The 14,888-nt window shown below is 39.1% G+C and overlaps 1 protein-coding gene across 1 annotated transcript in view; it reads left to right on the forward strand.

The window, feature by feature from the left end:
* The first annotated feature begins 1,265 nt into the window (after positions 1–1,265).
* MAP2K1 (mitogen-activated protein kinase kinase 1) overlaps positions 1,266–14,888 on the forward strand; it is a 104,016-nt gene continuing 90,393 nt past the window's right edge. Inside the window, exon 1 of the mRNA XM_020982941.2 lies at positions 1,266–1,875. Coding sequence (XP_020838600.1) covers positions 1,796–1,875 — 80 coding nt within the window. The 5' untranslated portion in view covers positions 1,266–1,795. The remainder of the gene's footprint in view (positions 1,876–14,888) is intronic.

Below are 14,888 nucleotides of genomic sequence, written 5' to 3' on the forward strand. Positions count from 1 at the left end.
GCTTATGCCAGTCTTCCTCAATGATTTAAAACTACCAGCTCTTGAATTTGTTGGCAACCCCACAGCACTTCATCAAGTCTAAAATGTAAAAGAGAAAAATTAGAGGCCCAGTCAATTCAAGATAGAGATAAGAGTTGAGAAGCAATGTGCTGGACTTGGGAGTCAGGAAACCTGGATTTGAAACTGGATGGACACTGTGTCCTCCTAATCAAGTTTTTGACTCTCAGTTCCCACACTGGCATGATGCAGTGGAAGAATGGTGGATTTGATATCAAAAGAGGACCTGGGTTCAGATTCTAGATCTGAGGTGACCTTTGCATATTAATTCATTTCTCTAGGCCCTATTTCCTGGTTATGTAAAATGAGGAATTTGGAATAGATGTCCTCTAAGGTGCTTTCTACTTTTAAATCTATAATCCTGTGATCTGCAAAATGGAGATAATCATTGCACTGTTGCTCTTACATTGTTGTGAGGATGGTAATTTTGCAAATCCTAAAACGGTTATAAAATGTGAGCTAGTATTATTTGGGCACAGGGCAACTAGACCTTAGTCTTAGGCATTAAGCAGCTAAATTAGGGGTGGTTTAAGACCACAAGATCTTTTCAAGGTCCCTCAGTCCAAGGGGATTGTTAGGATTTAATCAACTATAAAATTTAGGACCTGGCAGGCTGGTTTCTCCAACACCTTCGTTTTGGAGAAACTGAGGGCCATAACTGATATTCCCGAAGTAACAAAGTTAGTAGCAAGGTCAGAATTGGAAGTCAGGTCTCCTGGCTCACAGGCTAGAGCTCCCTCTCCTCGGGAGCCTTTTTTAATTCTTTTAGTAGTAAGAGTAACATGACTCAATGCCATAGTCCCAGAGAAGGACAAAGCGAAGACCCAGCTTTGTCACCGCAGCAGTATGAGGTACCTCAAGCCCGGTTCAGGAACTTGAGGCCTCACACTGCAAGAAATGCATTACCGTTTACAACGTGAATGATTTTCAGAGCAAAAAAGGAAAAGCAGCCTCCTCGCAGCTCCATGGAAAGCACCGCCAGCTGCAGAGGGCGCTGTTTCCAGCTCCTGGTCCATTTCACGGCGGCCCCACGTGCACCGCCTCCGTGATGCGTTTCCGCGTCATCTGCCTGGGATGGCTTCTTCTTATTGGCTGTCAGCAAACTCAGGATGGGAGGGGGAAGAGGCGGCGGTGCTGGGAGGTAGGGAGTGGAGAAGAAAAAAAAAAAGCAGCTCCAGAAGAAGGGGGCAAAACAACAGCCCCCGAAGGGTTCCCTCCCACCCCGCCCCCCACCCTCGTCCGTCCCTCCCTCCCGCGGACGGATGTGTGGGTCTGAGGACCGCGCGAGAAACCGCACTTTCGCCAGAGCCGGGGGACAGGCATCCTCTCCAGACCTGGGCTTCCCGTGCCGAGGAGCTTAACTGCCCTCGAGCCAGCCCCTAGCGCCGGGGATCCCGCGCCGGGGAAGCCCTTCCGACTGCGGAGCCGGACGGAACCGAATCCGGCCGGGTGTGAGGGGGTGGGGTGAGGGAATCCCCGCCACCGGCTCGCCGAACGCCTCCCCAGGGAACTCCCCATCACCGCTCCTCCGCCCAACTCGTTGGCGTCCGTCCGGGGAGCCGCGGGGCTGGGGGAGCTGCCCCGACCCGGGAGTCCCTGCTGAGAGCCGTAAGCCGCTGCCCCATTCCACCCCCCGAGTCTCGGCCTTGAATTTGGAAGGACGCAAGGCTGAGGCGGAGCTGCGGCCACTGCTGGTTAGGAGCCTGCGGGTTAGGAAGGGGCTTTCCTCGGGGCCAAAATGCCTAAGAAGAAGCCAGGGCCCATTCAGCTGAACCCGACCCCGGATGGCTCCACGATTAACGGGACCAGCTCGGCCGAGTGAGTGCGGGGTTGGGGCGACGCGGGGGAGGACGGGGAGAGAGGCACGGCGGTCCGGGCATGTATGCATGCATGCATGCATGGCGTGCGCGTGGGGGTGGGGGGAGAGGTGCACCCGAGAGGCCCCGGGGGCGGCCACCAAGGTGGTGTGATCCTGGCTCTAACCTGACAGCCTGATATCCTCCCAGGCTGGCCAGCCGGCCGTCGGTAACTACGCCATGATTTTAAAAAGAAATGACTCAGGCTAGCAAAAGAACTAATTTCAGAGAGGTGTGATCTGCTCCTCTCCCCCAGTTTCTTTGCTTCCAGAAGTTCCCTCTGTAGAATCCAGGGGCTACGCCCACAATGAAGCGGAGTAGGGCTTTTGTGCCACAGTCCAGGTGACCGCGTCCCACCTAATCTTCTTGGTGCAATGGGTATAAATGGGTTTGAGTCCCGTCTTAACGCTTGAGTGATATTAGGCAGATCCCAGAAATTCACTGCGCTTTACTTTCTTCATCTTTTAAGATAAGGGGGTTGGGGTTGGGTGACCTCTGAGGCCCCTTCCAGCTATAGAATCTGATCCTATTAACGTTATTCCTCATTCCCAGAGAGCACAGCTAGAATATCTGAGTTTCATAAAAAATATTGATCCTAAATTTAAAATTTTTTTTATTAAAAAATTTTTTTAGGCAGTTGGGGGTAAGTGACTTGCCCAGGGTCACACAGCTAGTAAGTGTCAAGTGTTTGGTCTGAGAGTGGATTTGAACTCAGGTCCCCCTGACTTCAGGGCCGGTTCTCTATCCACTGCGCCACCTAGCTGCCCCAAATTAAAAATTTTTTTAAATTTATTTCTTTAAATAATTCCCCATTACATGTAAAAACATTTTAAACATTCATTTTTGAATATTTTGAGTCCCAAATTCCCTCCCCCTCCTCCCACATCCCTTGAGAAGGTAAGCAGTATATTGGTTAAACATGTGAAGACATGCTAAAACATAAGTTACTTGCCTAGGGTCACATAGCTTCCGTGTGTCTGAGGCAGGATTTGAACTTAGATCTTCTTGACTCCGGATTCACTGTTCTATTTGCTGTTCTATATAGCTGCCCTTCATCCTGAATGTTTAACAATTAGCTTATGGCAGGATGTGAAAATTGGTAAGCCAAAAGAGTATATTCAGAAAGATGAAGTTTTGTAATATCTCATCTGTAGGTAATGAGAAGGAACTTTCCAGGTAGCTGTCCTCCACACCTTCAAGACTAGTGGGGAGTGGTGGGAGGAGGGAGAAATGAAATAAAAGTGTGTGGTGGATAACTTCCCAGTGCTTATTGTCCTGGGGGCTCTAACATTGTTTGATCTTTGGACTTCTTTCCATGGAGACATACCAGCAACAGTAGAGAGACTAGGAAACAAAACTTTTCTGTGGCCATCTCATTGTGATGCCCTTGTCAGCTTTCACTTCTGCTAGTCCAACAGTTTTCAAACTTTTTTTACACTCTTAAAAATTGAGTACCTCAAAGGGCTTTTGTTTTGATAGTTATACCTATAGATATTTATTACTGTATTAGTGGAGGGGGGAATGAGGAAAATTTGCAATGCTTGAATCCTCATTTGAACTGGTTCAAGGAGAGAAAAATTATTCATACATAGTTGGGCACAGAAACTCATATTACCCAGCAGGGAAGTAGGAGGGAAAGAAAGGAGTTAAGAGAAGAGAGAGAGAGAGAGAGAGAGAGAGAGAGAGAGAGAGAGAGAGAGAGAAGAGAGAGAGAGAGAGAGGAGGGAGAGAGAGAGAGTGAGCGTGTGTGAGTGAGCGTGTGGGTGGGGGGGGGCACGGGTGGGGGGGAGGGAGCATGGTGTAGTGGAATAAGAGGGAGGATAGATTAAGGGAGGATAGATTAAAGGAGGAAAAACTGCCCAGAGTAAAAAGAAAGACCTGGGTAAAAAAGAGAAGCATAAAAGAATAGCATGAAGAGAAATACACAGTTAGCAATCATAACTGAATATGAATGGATTGAACTCCCTCATACAACAGAATAGGGTAACAATGGATTAGAAACTAGAATCCAGCAATATGTTGTTTACAAGTGACATATCTGAAAAAGAAAAAGATACACATAGAGTTAAAATAAGGGTTTGCAGCAGAATCTATCATGCTTCAGCTGAAGTGAAAAAGGCAGGGGTGGCAGTCATGATCTTAGACAAAGCAAAAATAAAAATAAACCTAATTAACAGAGCTAAATAGGAAAACTACATTTTACTAAAAGGTAAAGACAGTGAACTCTAATATCAATACTGAACATATATGTACCAAACTGCATAGCATCTAAATTCTTAAAGGAAAAGTTAAATGAGTTAGAGGAGGAAATAGTAAAACTATAATAGTAGATCTCAATTTATCCCTATTAGATCTAGATGAATCTAACCATAAAATAAACAAGAAATACATTAAGAAGATAAGTAAGATTTTAGAAAGTTAGATATGATAGACCTCTGGAGAATATTGAATGGGAATAGAAAGGAATATACCTATTTTGCTACTATGCATAGCACCTTCACTAAAATTGATCATGTATTAGGACATTAAAAACCTCACAAACAAATGCAGAAAAATTAGATATATCTTTCCTGACCATAATGCAATAAAAATTATATTCAATAAAGGATCTTTGAAGCATAAATTAAAAATGGTGGGTGGATCATCAAAGAAACAATCCATAACTTCATTAAAGATGACCATAATGAGACAACATACTAAAATTTGTGGGATGCAACCAAAGCAATACTTAGGGGAAAATTTATATCTTTAAATTCTTACAACCACAAAAGAGAGAGCAGATCAGTGAATTGGATATGCAACTAAAAAGCTAGAAAAACATTAGAATCCCTAATTAAATACCAAAATAGAAGCCATAAAAATCAAAGGAGAGATTTAACAAAATTGAAAGTTAAAAAAAATGCATTGAATTAATAGATAAAAATAGGAGCTGTTTAAAAAAAACAATAAAATAGACATACTATTTATTAATTTGATTTAAAAAAAGAAAACCAAATTACCATTATCAAAAATGAAAAAGGTATATTCACAACCAGTGAAGAGGAAATAAAAGCAATTACTAGGAAATATTATGAGTAACTACATGCTAATAAAACTGACAATCTAAATGAAATGAATGAATATTTACAACAATATAAGTTGTCTAGACTGACAGAACAGAAAATAAAGTACTAAATAACTATTGTAAATTTAAATATTTATTTTAATTGGCCATTATCTATCTTTTCATCTTCCCACCCCAAATGAGAATTAAGAACACAAGAAAACAAAACCCATACACTTATCTTAGAGAAAGAAATTGAAAAAGCCATAAATGAACTCTTTAAGAAAAAATCCCAGGACCAGATGGATTTGCAGGCAAATTCTACCAAGCATTTAAAGAATAATTCCAATACTCTGTAAACTCTGAAAAAAATAGGCAATGTGGTCCTGTAAAATTCCTTCTATGACACAGATAGGGTCTTGATACCTAAACCTGGAAGTCAAAACAGAAAGAAAACTATAGACCAATTTACCTAATGAATGAATTGATACAAAAATTTTGAATAAAATACTAGCAAGAAGATTATAGCAATATATCACAAAGATTATACGCCATGACCAGGTTGGATTTAGATCACCAATTCAGGGCTGGTTCAGTAGCAGGAAAACTACAAACATAATTGGCCATATTAACAACAACAAAAATCGTATGACTGTTTCAGTAGATGCAGAAAAAGTTTTTGACAAAATACAATAGCTATTCCTATTACAAACACTAGAAAACACAGAAATAAAAAGAACTTTCCTTAAAATAACAAGTAGCGTCTATCGAAACCAAAAGCAGACATTATCCCTAATGGGGATAAGCTAGAAGTCTTTCTAATAGCAGAGGTGGGGGCAGCTAGATGGCACAGTGGATAGAGCAGCAGCCCTGAAGTCAGGAGTACCTGAGTTCAAATCCCGCCTCAGACACATAACACTCACTAGCTGTGTGACTCTGGGCAGGTCACTTAACCCCAATTGCCTCACTAAAAAAAAAAAGAACAGAGGTGAAGCATGGATGTCCATTATTACCCTTAGTATTCAATAATTCAACTGTTAGTTATGTGTGATTGCATTAATAAGGGTGCTGTATAGGAGTAGATAGATGTCTACAGTTTCTGATGTTTATAGAGCTAGTACTTTGTGCTGTTAATAATATACTGGAAATTCTAGCTCTAGCAATAAGACAAGAAAAAGAAATTGAAGGAATAAACAAAGGCAAATAAGGAAACAAAATATCCCTTTTTGCAGATGATATAATGGTTTACTTAGAGAACCCTAAACAGTCAACTAAAAAACTAATGGAAACAACAATTTCAGCAAAATTGCAGGTTACAAAATAAACCCATAAAATCATTAGCATTTCTGTATATTATTGATATCTACTGTATTGTAAATTAAAACTGATAAAATTTTAAAGTATTAACTCATTTAACAATAAATCCATTAAATGTTAACAAATAATATTTTTCTGAAAAATAACAATGTTTACTAAAACAATTAGTGAAAGACATATTAGTTTACTTTTTTATAATCTATTTAAATGTCTGGCTGAATGGAAGAAAGCTGTTGAGATACGTTATTTTGATTGAAGTATATAAAGAAGATTTGGCTTCACACAGATATGTGGTTGGAAAAGAGAAGAGTATTTTATTGGGCAAATAACATCTTAATATTATTGGGAAAGTGGTTTTAATGTCAAAGGCCACCTAAAAGGGTCCTGAGGACCCTTAGGGGACTTTGAACCCTCTTTGACAACTAAGGTACTAAACTATTAGCTCTCTCTTGGGATTCCCCTGGGTGTTTTTTTTTCCTTTTTTTTGGTAGGCAGTGAGGTTAAGTGACTTGGCCAGAGTCACACAGCTAGGGAATGTTGTGTCTGAGGCTGGCTTTGAGCTGGAGTCCTCCTGAATCTGGGGCCAGCATTCTATCTACTGCACCACCTAGCTGCTATCTCTCTCTCTCTCTCTCTCTCTCTCTCTCTCTCTCTCTCTCTCTCTCTCTCTCTCTCTCTCTCTCTCTCTCTCTCTTTTTAGAATAGGCCTTTATGTGCTACTTGCTCAGATTATCCTTTATGGCTTTGGGTATTGGCCCCGTAAATCGGATGTAGCTCTTTGGTGTCATGGTATATAACTGGTCTGTCTTCTAGCTCTGCTTTTGGTATTGCTTCAGCATTCACGAGCACATTTATATAGATTTGCGCTTGATCATTTTGTAAACCCTCACTGTGTGTTTGGTCTTTATGCCCAATTAAATTATAAAGTCATTGAAAGGCAAATTCTGTGTGTTCATATTTTCTTGGTATCCTCCACAGTTTTTAGAATAGGCTTCTGGGCTCTGGGTAAATGTTGACTTGTCTCTTTCTGCTTGACTTGAAGGGAATTTCTGTAGAAAGTAGAAAGGATGGTGCACTATCTTTGTGATGATTGGTCTTATGTTAATTGAAGGATCACTAGATCTTTCCATCCCCCTGTGACCTGAATTCTTTTATCAATATTTGACTACCCCAATTAGAATTTGTGCTTTTTGAGAACAGAGACTGTCTTGCTTTTTCAGTCTGATTTCCACCATTGATCTCTGTGGCACTGTGTAAGTGTTTAATTCCATGTGCACAACACAGTGCTTGGCATATGGTAAGCACTTAACAAATGCTTATTGCCTTATCTTGCCATTTGATTAGTATAATCTTCCATGTAAACTATATATTTTAGAAGAGTAATGCAGGAAACTTGAAGCAAAAAGCTCTGGGCTTGGGGGAAAGGTTTGTAATAGAGTTTGGGGTACAGTCTAAGATGTGATTTGTATTGTTGGCTGAGAGAAACCCAAATGCAGTTGGGTGCTGTGTGCTTAATCATTGAAGCTCGCTGTGCCTTCTGTGCCCACCTTCATGACTCATCACAGCAATAGAATAGAAATCTTTGTGCAGACTTTATCACAAATACAGAAAATGTCTCTCTATACTTAATCATACTAATGGCAGGAGAGCTGCACTTAGATTTTTGCTTTTTTTTTTCCTTTCTGTGGATATTTCCCAAGCTGATCTTCTGATTTTAGTCTTCAGAGCTGCACAGAAGCCAGCAGAAAGGACGTGGCTATGCTTAGATCAGAATTCAGTTTTGAGTACTCTCTTGAAAATTGAAGTGGAGAGAAAATAGCTCTTGATATGAATATCAAATAATGTTCATAGGATGTCTTTAGTGGACTCTTTCCATCATCCTCCCCTTTTAATATAATAGATTAAAAAAGAATTTCTCATTAAAAATCCATGTGTGTACTTTGCCTATGTTCCTTGCCCCCTATAAACTTAAACTGATAAGAAGAGTGTCTGTGTTTGTTATCTGTATTTCCTTACCACCCATCCATTCAGGCCTTTGAAATCTGACTTTCAACCTGGATTAGCTGAATGAAATGCACATTTCAAGATCACCAATGACCTCTTAATTTTCAAAACCAATGGCCTTTTTCTCAGTTCTCATCTTGACCTTTGTTAGTGTCTGATACTGTTGACTTCATAATATTTTCTTCTGCCTTGACTTCAGAAACACTAGTCCTCTTAAGTTCAAAACTTGTCCCCCATCTTGTCCATAAAACCTGCTCCTCCTCCACACTTCCTTATTTTGGTGTAGGATACCACAGTCCTCCCAGTTACTCAGGCTTGAAATCTCATAGGTATGTTTAACTTTCTTCTCCTGCCTCACCCACTCAGTTGCCCAGTTCTGTCATTCCCACCTCTTTGCAATAATATGTATGAAGATGCTTTATAAGCTATAAAACATTAGAGGTAATAGTATATGTGTGTGTGTGGGACCTCCTCTTATAGAGAGGCAGCATGGGACAGTGAAAAGAACACACTGAATCTAGAGTCAGAGGGCTTGGGCTCAGGTCCCCGCTCTGCTACATATGGGTGTGGTCAGGTCACATCACAGCTGTACGTGCGTTTTCTCATCTGTAAAATGGGATGATAATTCTTGTCCTATTTACCTTATAGTGTTGTGAGGATCAAATGGGATCATCTCTGTAAGGTGTCTTTAAACTTTAAGGAGTTATGTACATGTCAAATATTATTTTCTCTTGCATCTGTCCTGTCCCACTGCTGCCACCTTAGTTGAGGCCCTTATTAATTTTCACCTGGACTACAATAGCCTCTCACTTGGTCTTCTCCTTTTCAATCTTTTCTCTCTCTAATTTATTCTTTACTCAGCTGCCCAAGATAATATCCTTAAGACTTAGATGGCTCTGACAAGAACACCTTTAGTGGCTTCTCATTGGTTATGCAAATCCTTAACCTGATGTTGAAATTCCTGCAGAATCAAGCCCTCATTGGTTTTTCACAGCCTCCTTTCACTCTGATTTCTTTCACGTACTGTCCTGACTTCTGCCACTTTTGTGCTTTTGTGCGAGGTGTTTCTGTGCCTGGAAATCCTTCTCTACATATTTCTCCCTCTTGAAATTTTCTCCTCTTAAGGCTTGGGTTGGATGTTGCTTTCTTTATGAAGCCTTCCTTTCCCATCTCCCCACAAGTCAAGTGATACTTTCCCTTCCTGTTTCCTGCGGTACTGTACTTAGACTGGATCTCTCCTTTGCCCTCACTGAACTTTAACTTGTATCATATGCCTGTTAGTTTGTATAGTATCTTATCTCCCTGTGTCCTACTCTCTCCCTATTAGAGAGGCCACTGGTGTGGTGAAGAGACAAAGACTGGAATTTGAGTCCCAGCTTTGACACTTACTGGCTGTGGAACCATATGCCAGTCATTTAACCTGATTGCACTTTAGTTTTCTTATTTGTAAAATGGGGGCCGTAACACTTGCACTGTCTACCTTGCAGAGTTATTTTTAGGAAATGCCTTTGTAAACCTTAAAAGATTATATAAATGTTTTACATTGAGGCAATTAGCAGCTGGTGGTATAGTGGATAAAACCTTTGACCTAGGGTCAAGAAGACCTGAGTTCAAATCCAGCCTCAGACACTTGATAGCTGTGTGTCCCTGAGCAAGTCACTTAAGCTCTGTTTGCCTCAGTTTCCTCAGTTGTAAAGTGGGGATAAATAACAGAAGCCACCTTGAAGGGTTATTGTGAGCATCGAAGGAGATAACATTTGTCAAGGGCCTAGCACAGTGTCTGGCACATAGTAGGTACTGAGTAAATCCGTGTCCCCTTCCCTCCCCTTCCCTTTTATTACAGGTTCACTTTGGGCAGAAACTCTTATTTTTATTTCTATGGTATTTGCGATTCCTAGTGCAGTCCTTGGACCCAAGAAGCTGAATTGCATTGAATTGAATGTGCTGACAGCATGTGCTGTGCATGCAGCCTTAGAAACTTTTCTGGGCCAGAACTTGCGGAATAGTTAGTTATTTCTACGTGGCCCAGAAACACACTGAATGATGTGAGTAGAGTTTGCAAATAACTTATGGAAGTAGTAGCCCCAGGAAGCTTGTAATGAAAATACATTTCTTGAAGTTTAAAAGTCTCTGGAGAAAGATAAAGGAAAAACCGAGAGAATCTGATATGTTTCTTTGAGTTCTCAGGTTTTTATTATGGTGGATAAAGTCAAAGTCTCCTGAAGTCATCCTGAATTAATGGTGTTACATTGATTGTGTATGCATGAATATGTTTAATTTGTATTGATACATGTTCTTGAGGTATTCGGATCCCCAGAAGAATGCCAATTAAATCCCCCAGTGTTCAGTGTTCCAAAACTCTTAAGTAAAACTGCAGTGATTTCAACTGATATAATACCTCCAATTTTACATTTGGAAGTTTTCTATTCCTTAAAAGAAAATATGCATACACAGTGACCACAACAATATAAATGGAAAGAACAACAAAAATAATAACTGAATGCTACGGAAATTATAATAACCAATCTTGGCCCTAAAGAAGAGATATGAGAAGAAACCTTCCATCCCTTCTTTGCAGGGATGGGGCACTGTAGGTGATATAAAAACAAAAGATAACAAAAGTTTATTATTTAAAAATGAGTATATGCTTTATAACTTAATATCAGTATTCCCTGTGTTTTTGATCTTGAGTTTTGTTGCTGTGTAAGGTTGCCATTTATAATATAACTGTAGTTATGGTGAGCATATTATGTTGGGTTTGTCTTGTTCACTCTGCATTACCTTATCCAAATCTTCCCATATATCTTTGAATACTTTATATTTGTCATTTCTTATGGTGTAGCAACATTCTTTTGTGCTTATATGTTGCAGTTTATGTACTCATTCCTCAGTTGTCATGCATAAAATCTGTTTCTACTTTTTTATGTTACAGATAGGCTGCTGTGAATATTTTTGTATGAATAGGTCTCCAGTTCTGCAAGCATTTATCAAGGCCTTAGTCCATGCAAGGCTCTGTGCTAAAAGTTAGGGATAAAAAAGAAAAAGACAAAATTTCTTCTTTCAAGGAGCTTTTATAAAGTCAGTTAACCTACATATAGTGTAATCCCAATAGTGGGATCACTAGGACTGTGGTCGCGAACAGTTTTGTATCTTTTCTTGCATAATTTCCATGGTTTTCCCAAATGGTTAGACCAATTCACGGTTCCACCAATATATACATAAATTAGTGTTCTCATGTACTGAATCTCTATCATCACTTGTTTTTTCCATTTTTCATAATTGAGGATAATAACAATACTTCAGAATTATTTTAATTACATCCCTTTGATTGTTACAGATTTTAAACACTTTGAGAGTTACCTAGAATGTTTGAGAATTCTTTGTTCTCTTTATCAGTGATTTATTGGGAGATGAGTCTTCATCTTATCAATTTGTGACAGTTTGCTGTAGATTTTGCTTGTCAGGTTTTAATTGGAGGTTTTTCATATAAAAATTTCTTATTTCATCTTTTTTTCTTATGCTAGTTGCATTTATCTTATTTATGCGAAAGCTTTTATTTTATACAATTGAAGTCTGTTTTGTGTTTTGTAATTTGTTGCAGCTATTTACAAATCCATAACCTAAGCATAAGAAGCTTTCATTCCTACCTAATTTTTTTAATAGTGTAACTATCCTATATACTGTATAGCTTATTTATCCATTTGGGATTTATTGTGGCATATGGCCATTTAAAAAAAATACTGTAGCAGATAGGTTTCTCTTTTTTTTTTGGTGGGACAGTTGGAGTTAAATGACTTGCCCAGGGTAACATAGCTAGTAAGTTTCAAGTATCTGAGGTTGGATTTGAACTCAGGTCCTCCTGAGTCTAGGACTGGAGCTCTGTTGTGCCACCTAGCTGCTTCTGTACCAGACAGTTTTGATAATTATTGCATTACAATATAATTTGAGATGGTAATTTCAAACCTTCATTGTTCCAGTTTTCCAGTGTTTCCTTAAATATTTTTGACTTCTTGTTCCAACACATGTATTTTGTTTTACCTACTTTTATAAAGTGTTCTCATGGTAATTTGATTATCAACATTGACTTTCATCATTTATTTAGGTCTTCCTTTATTTCTGTGAAAAATGTTTTGTTTATGTTTAACTTATAGATTGATGCTTAGATGTTTAATGCATTTTCTGTTCATTTTAAATATTTTTCTCTTTCATTTCTTTCTGATCTTTTGTTAGTAATATAGAGAAAGTTGATTATTTTTGTAGACATTTTGGAAACATAGAATCACATAGATTTGGAGCTGGAAGGGACCTCAAAGTCCACTTAGTCCAACTTGGGGCTCAGACTGGTAAAGTCACTTGCCTATAATCACACACAAATAGTAAGTGACAGAATTAAGATGGGAACCCAGGTCCTCTGATTTAAAAATCCACTACTCTTTCATGTACACTGCATTTTATATCCTGCTACTTCATTGAAGCTCTTCTTATTTTTCTTATTAATTGCTCACAATTTTCCAAGTAAACCACTAAGTTCCAATTTTTAATCTTGCATGTCTCCAGCACCTAGCATGATGCCTTTCACTTGGCATGTAATTAATTGTTTATTGATCAGCGAGGGAAGCAGCTTGATACAGGGTAGAGATCACTGACTGAAGTACAGAGGGACAAGGTTCACACTCTACCTCTCATGACTATTTTTGTAACCTTGGGCAAATCACTTAATCTCCCTAAGCCTTCTCAGTTTCCTCATTTGTAAAATGTAGGGCTTGACCTAAATGGACTTTTGAGTTCAAATCCCAATTCTCGTATCTCTGGTTCTCTATCAGCGTATTACAATAATTTTGCTACCTCTTTGCCAGTGCTCATTCCCTTAATTTGTTTTAGTTTTAATTATTTTAGCTAATATTTATAGTACTATTTAAAATAATAATAGTGACAGTGGACATCCTTACTTCACTCCTTATTTTTGCTGGGAAAGCTTCACATGTTGGTTTTTTTTTGAAATAAATAATGCTAGGGGCAGCCAGGTGGTGCAGTGGATAGAGCTCTGGCCTTGAAGTCAGGAGGACCTGAGTTCAAATCCAGCCTCAGACACTTGACACTGTGACCCTGGGCAAGTCACTTAACCCCGATCGCCTCACCAAATAAATAAATAAATAAATAATGCTAGAACTTGGTATTAGTTTTATGAGATTTAAATGAATTATTATGCTATTTGTTTCCCTAATTTTGGACTGTCCTATCATACTTGGTATAAATACAGTTTGGTCAAGAAGAATTTTGGGTCTGTGTTTCTATAATCTTTTTGCCAGTCTTTCATTGAATATTTTTGCATCAAGAAGATCAGTGATATTGGTCCATAGTTCTCTGTTTTTGCATTATTGCTCCCTGTTTGGGAATTAAGATATGGCATTGTAGATTGAATATTGGACTTGTAGTTAAAAAGACCTGGGTCGAATCCTAATTCTGACAGCTGTGTGACCTTTGGCAAAGCACTTAATCTTTCTTAAATCCCAGTTTCCTTATCTATAAAATGGAGCTGTGACTAACTGTATAGTACTTCCTTTACAAGATTGCTCTGAGGTTCAGATGAGATCATGTGTGTAAAGTACATTGTGAATTCTAATGCACTCTATACATGTCAGTAGTTATCACTGGCATCCTTGGCTTTTATGATGCTGTCTCTTGCTTCTCTTGCCTGTCCATATGCTTCATCTCAGGAGCACTTGGTGATTCATCATCCTAGTCCCTTCCTCTGCCTGTAGGCATCCTCCTAGGATTTGCCCCGGGGCATCTTCTCTCTCTTTTCTGCCTTGGTGACCTCATCTACTCAGCTCATCATCACTCTGAAGATGATTCCCCAGTCTATTTTCCTGATTTTAACACCATGACCCACCACATTTCCAAAGCACTCATAATGAAATATGGTATTCACATTCAGTTCACAGTGACATTCTATTTCCTGTCTGCATGCTTTTGCAAAGGATCTTCCTGGAATGCACTCCTTTTCACCTCAGCCACTTAGATTCCCATGTTTTCTGAAGGCTCAGCTTAAAGTGTCATCTCCCATACAAGGCCTTTTTAAATCTGGCAATCCCCCTCTCCACTCCATTGTATCCCTAGGGCCTGGCACATAGTAGGCACTTAATAAATGTAAATTGATTTTTTTAAAGCATAGAGAACTTCTAATTTTTTTGCAGTTTCAAATTCTCTCTCTTCCATTACCCTTTTCTCCTACCCAATGAATAGACAAAAAAAGCAAAATCCGTTGCTAATATGTATAGTAAAGCAAATCACATTTCATTAGCCATATGTTCTTCCTTTTCCCCTCTGAAAAGAAAAGCAAGAAAAAAAAAGGAAAAAAAATTACTTCAGCCTTTACTCTGGGTCCATTAGTTTTCTCTCTGGATATGGGTAGTATATTTCATCATGAGTCCTTTGAAATTGTGGTGGGTCATTGTGATCAGTTATTAAGTCTTTCAGAATTGATTAGGTTTTTTTTTGATGCTGCTGCTATGTAAATTGTTCTCCTGGTTTTGCTAACTTTACTTTGTATCAGTTCATATAGGTCTTCCTACATTTTTCTGAGATCATCCCCTTTCCCATTTCTTATA

The sequence above is a fragment of the Phascolarctos cinereus genome, unplaced genomic scaffold, assembly GCF_003287225.1.
Source record: "Phascolarctos cinereus isolate Bilbo 61053 unplaced genomic scaffold, phaCin_HiC Scaffold_3;HRSCAF=262, whole genome shotgun sequence".
NCBI classification, from domain to species: domain Eukaryota; kingdom Metazoa; phylum Chordata; class Mammalia; order Diprotodontia; family Phascolarctidae; genus Phascolarctos; species Phascolarctos cinereus.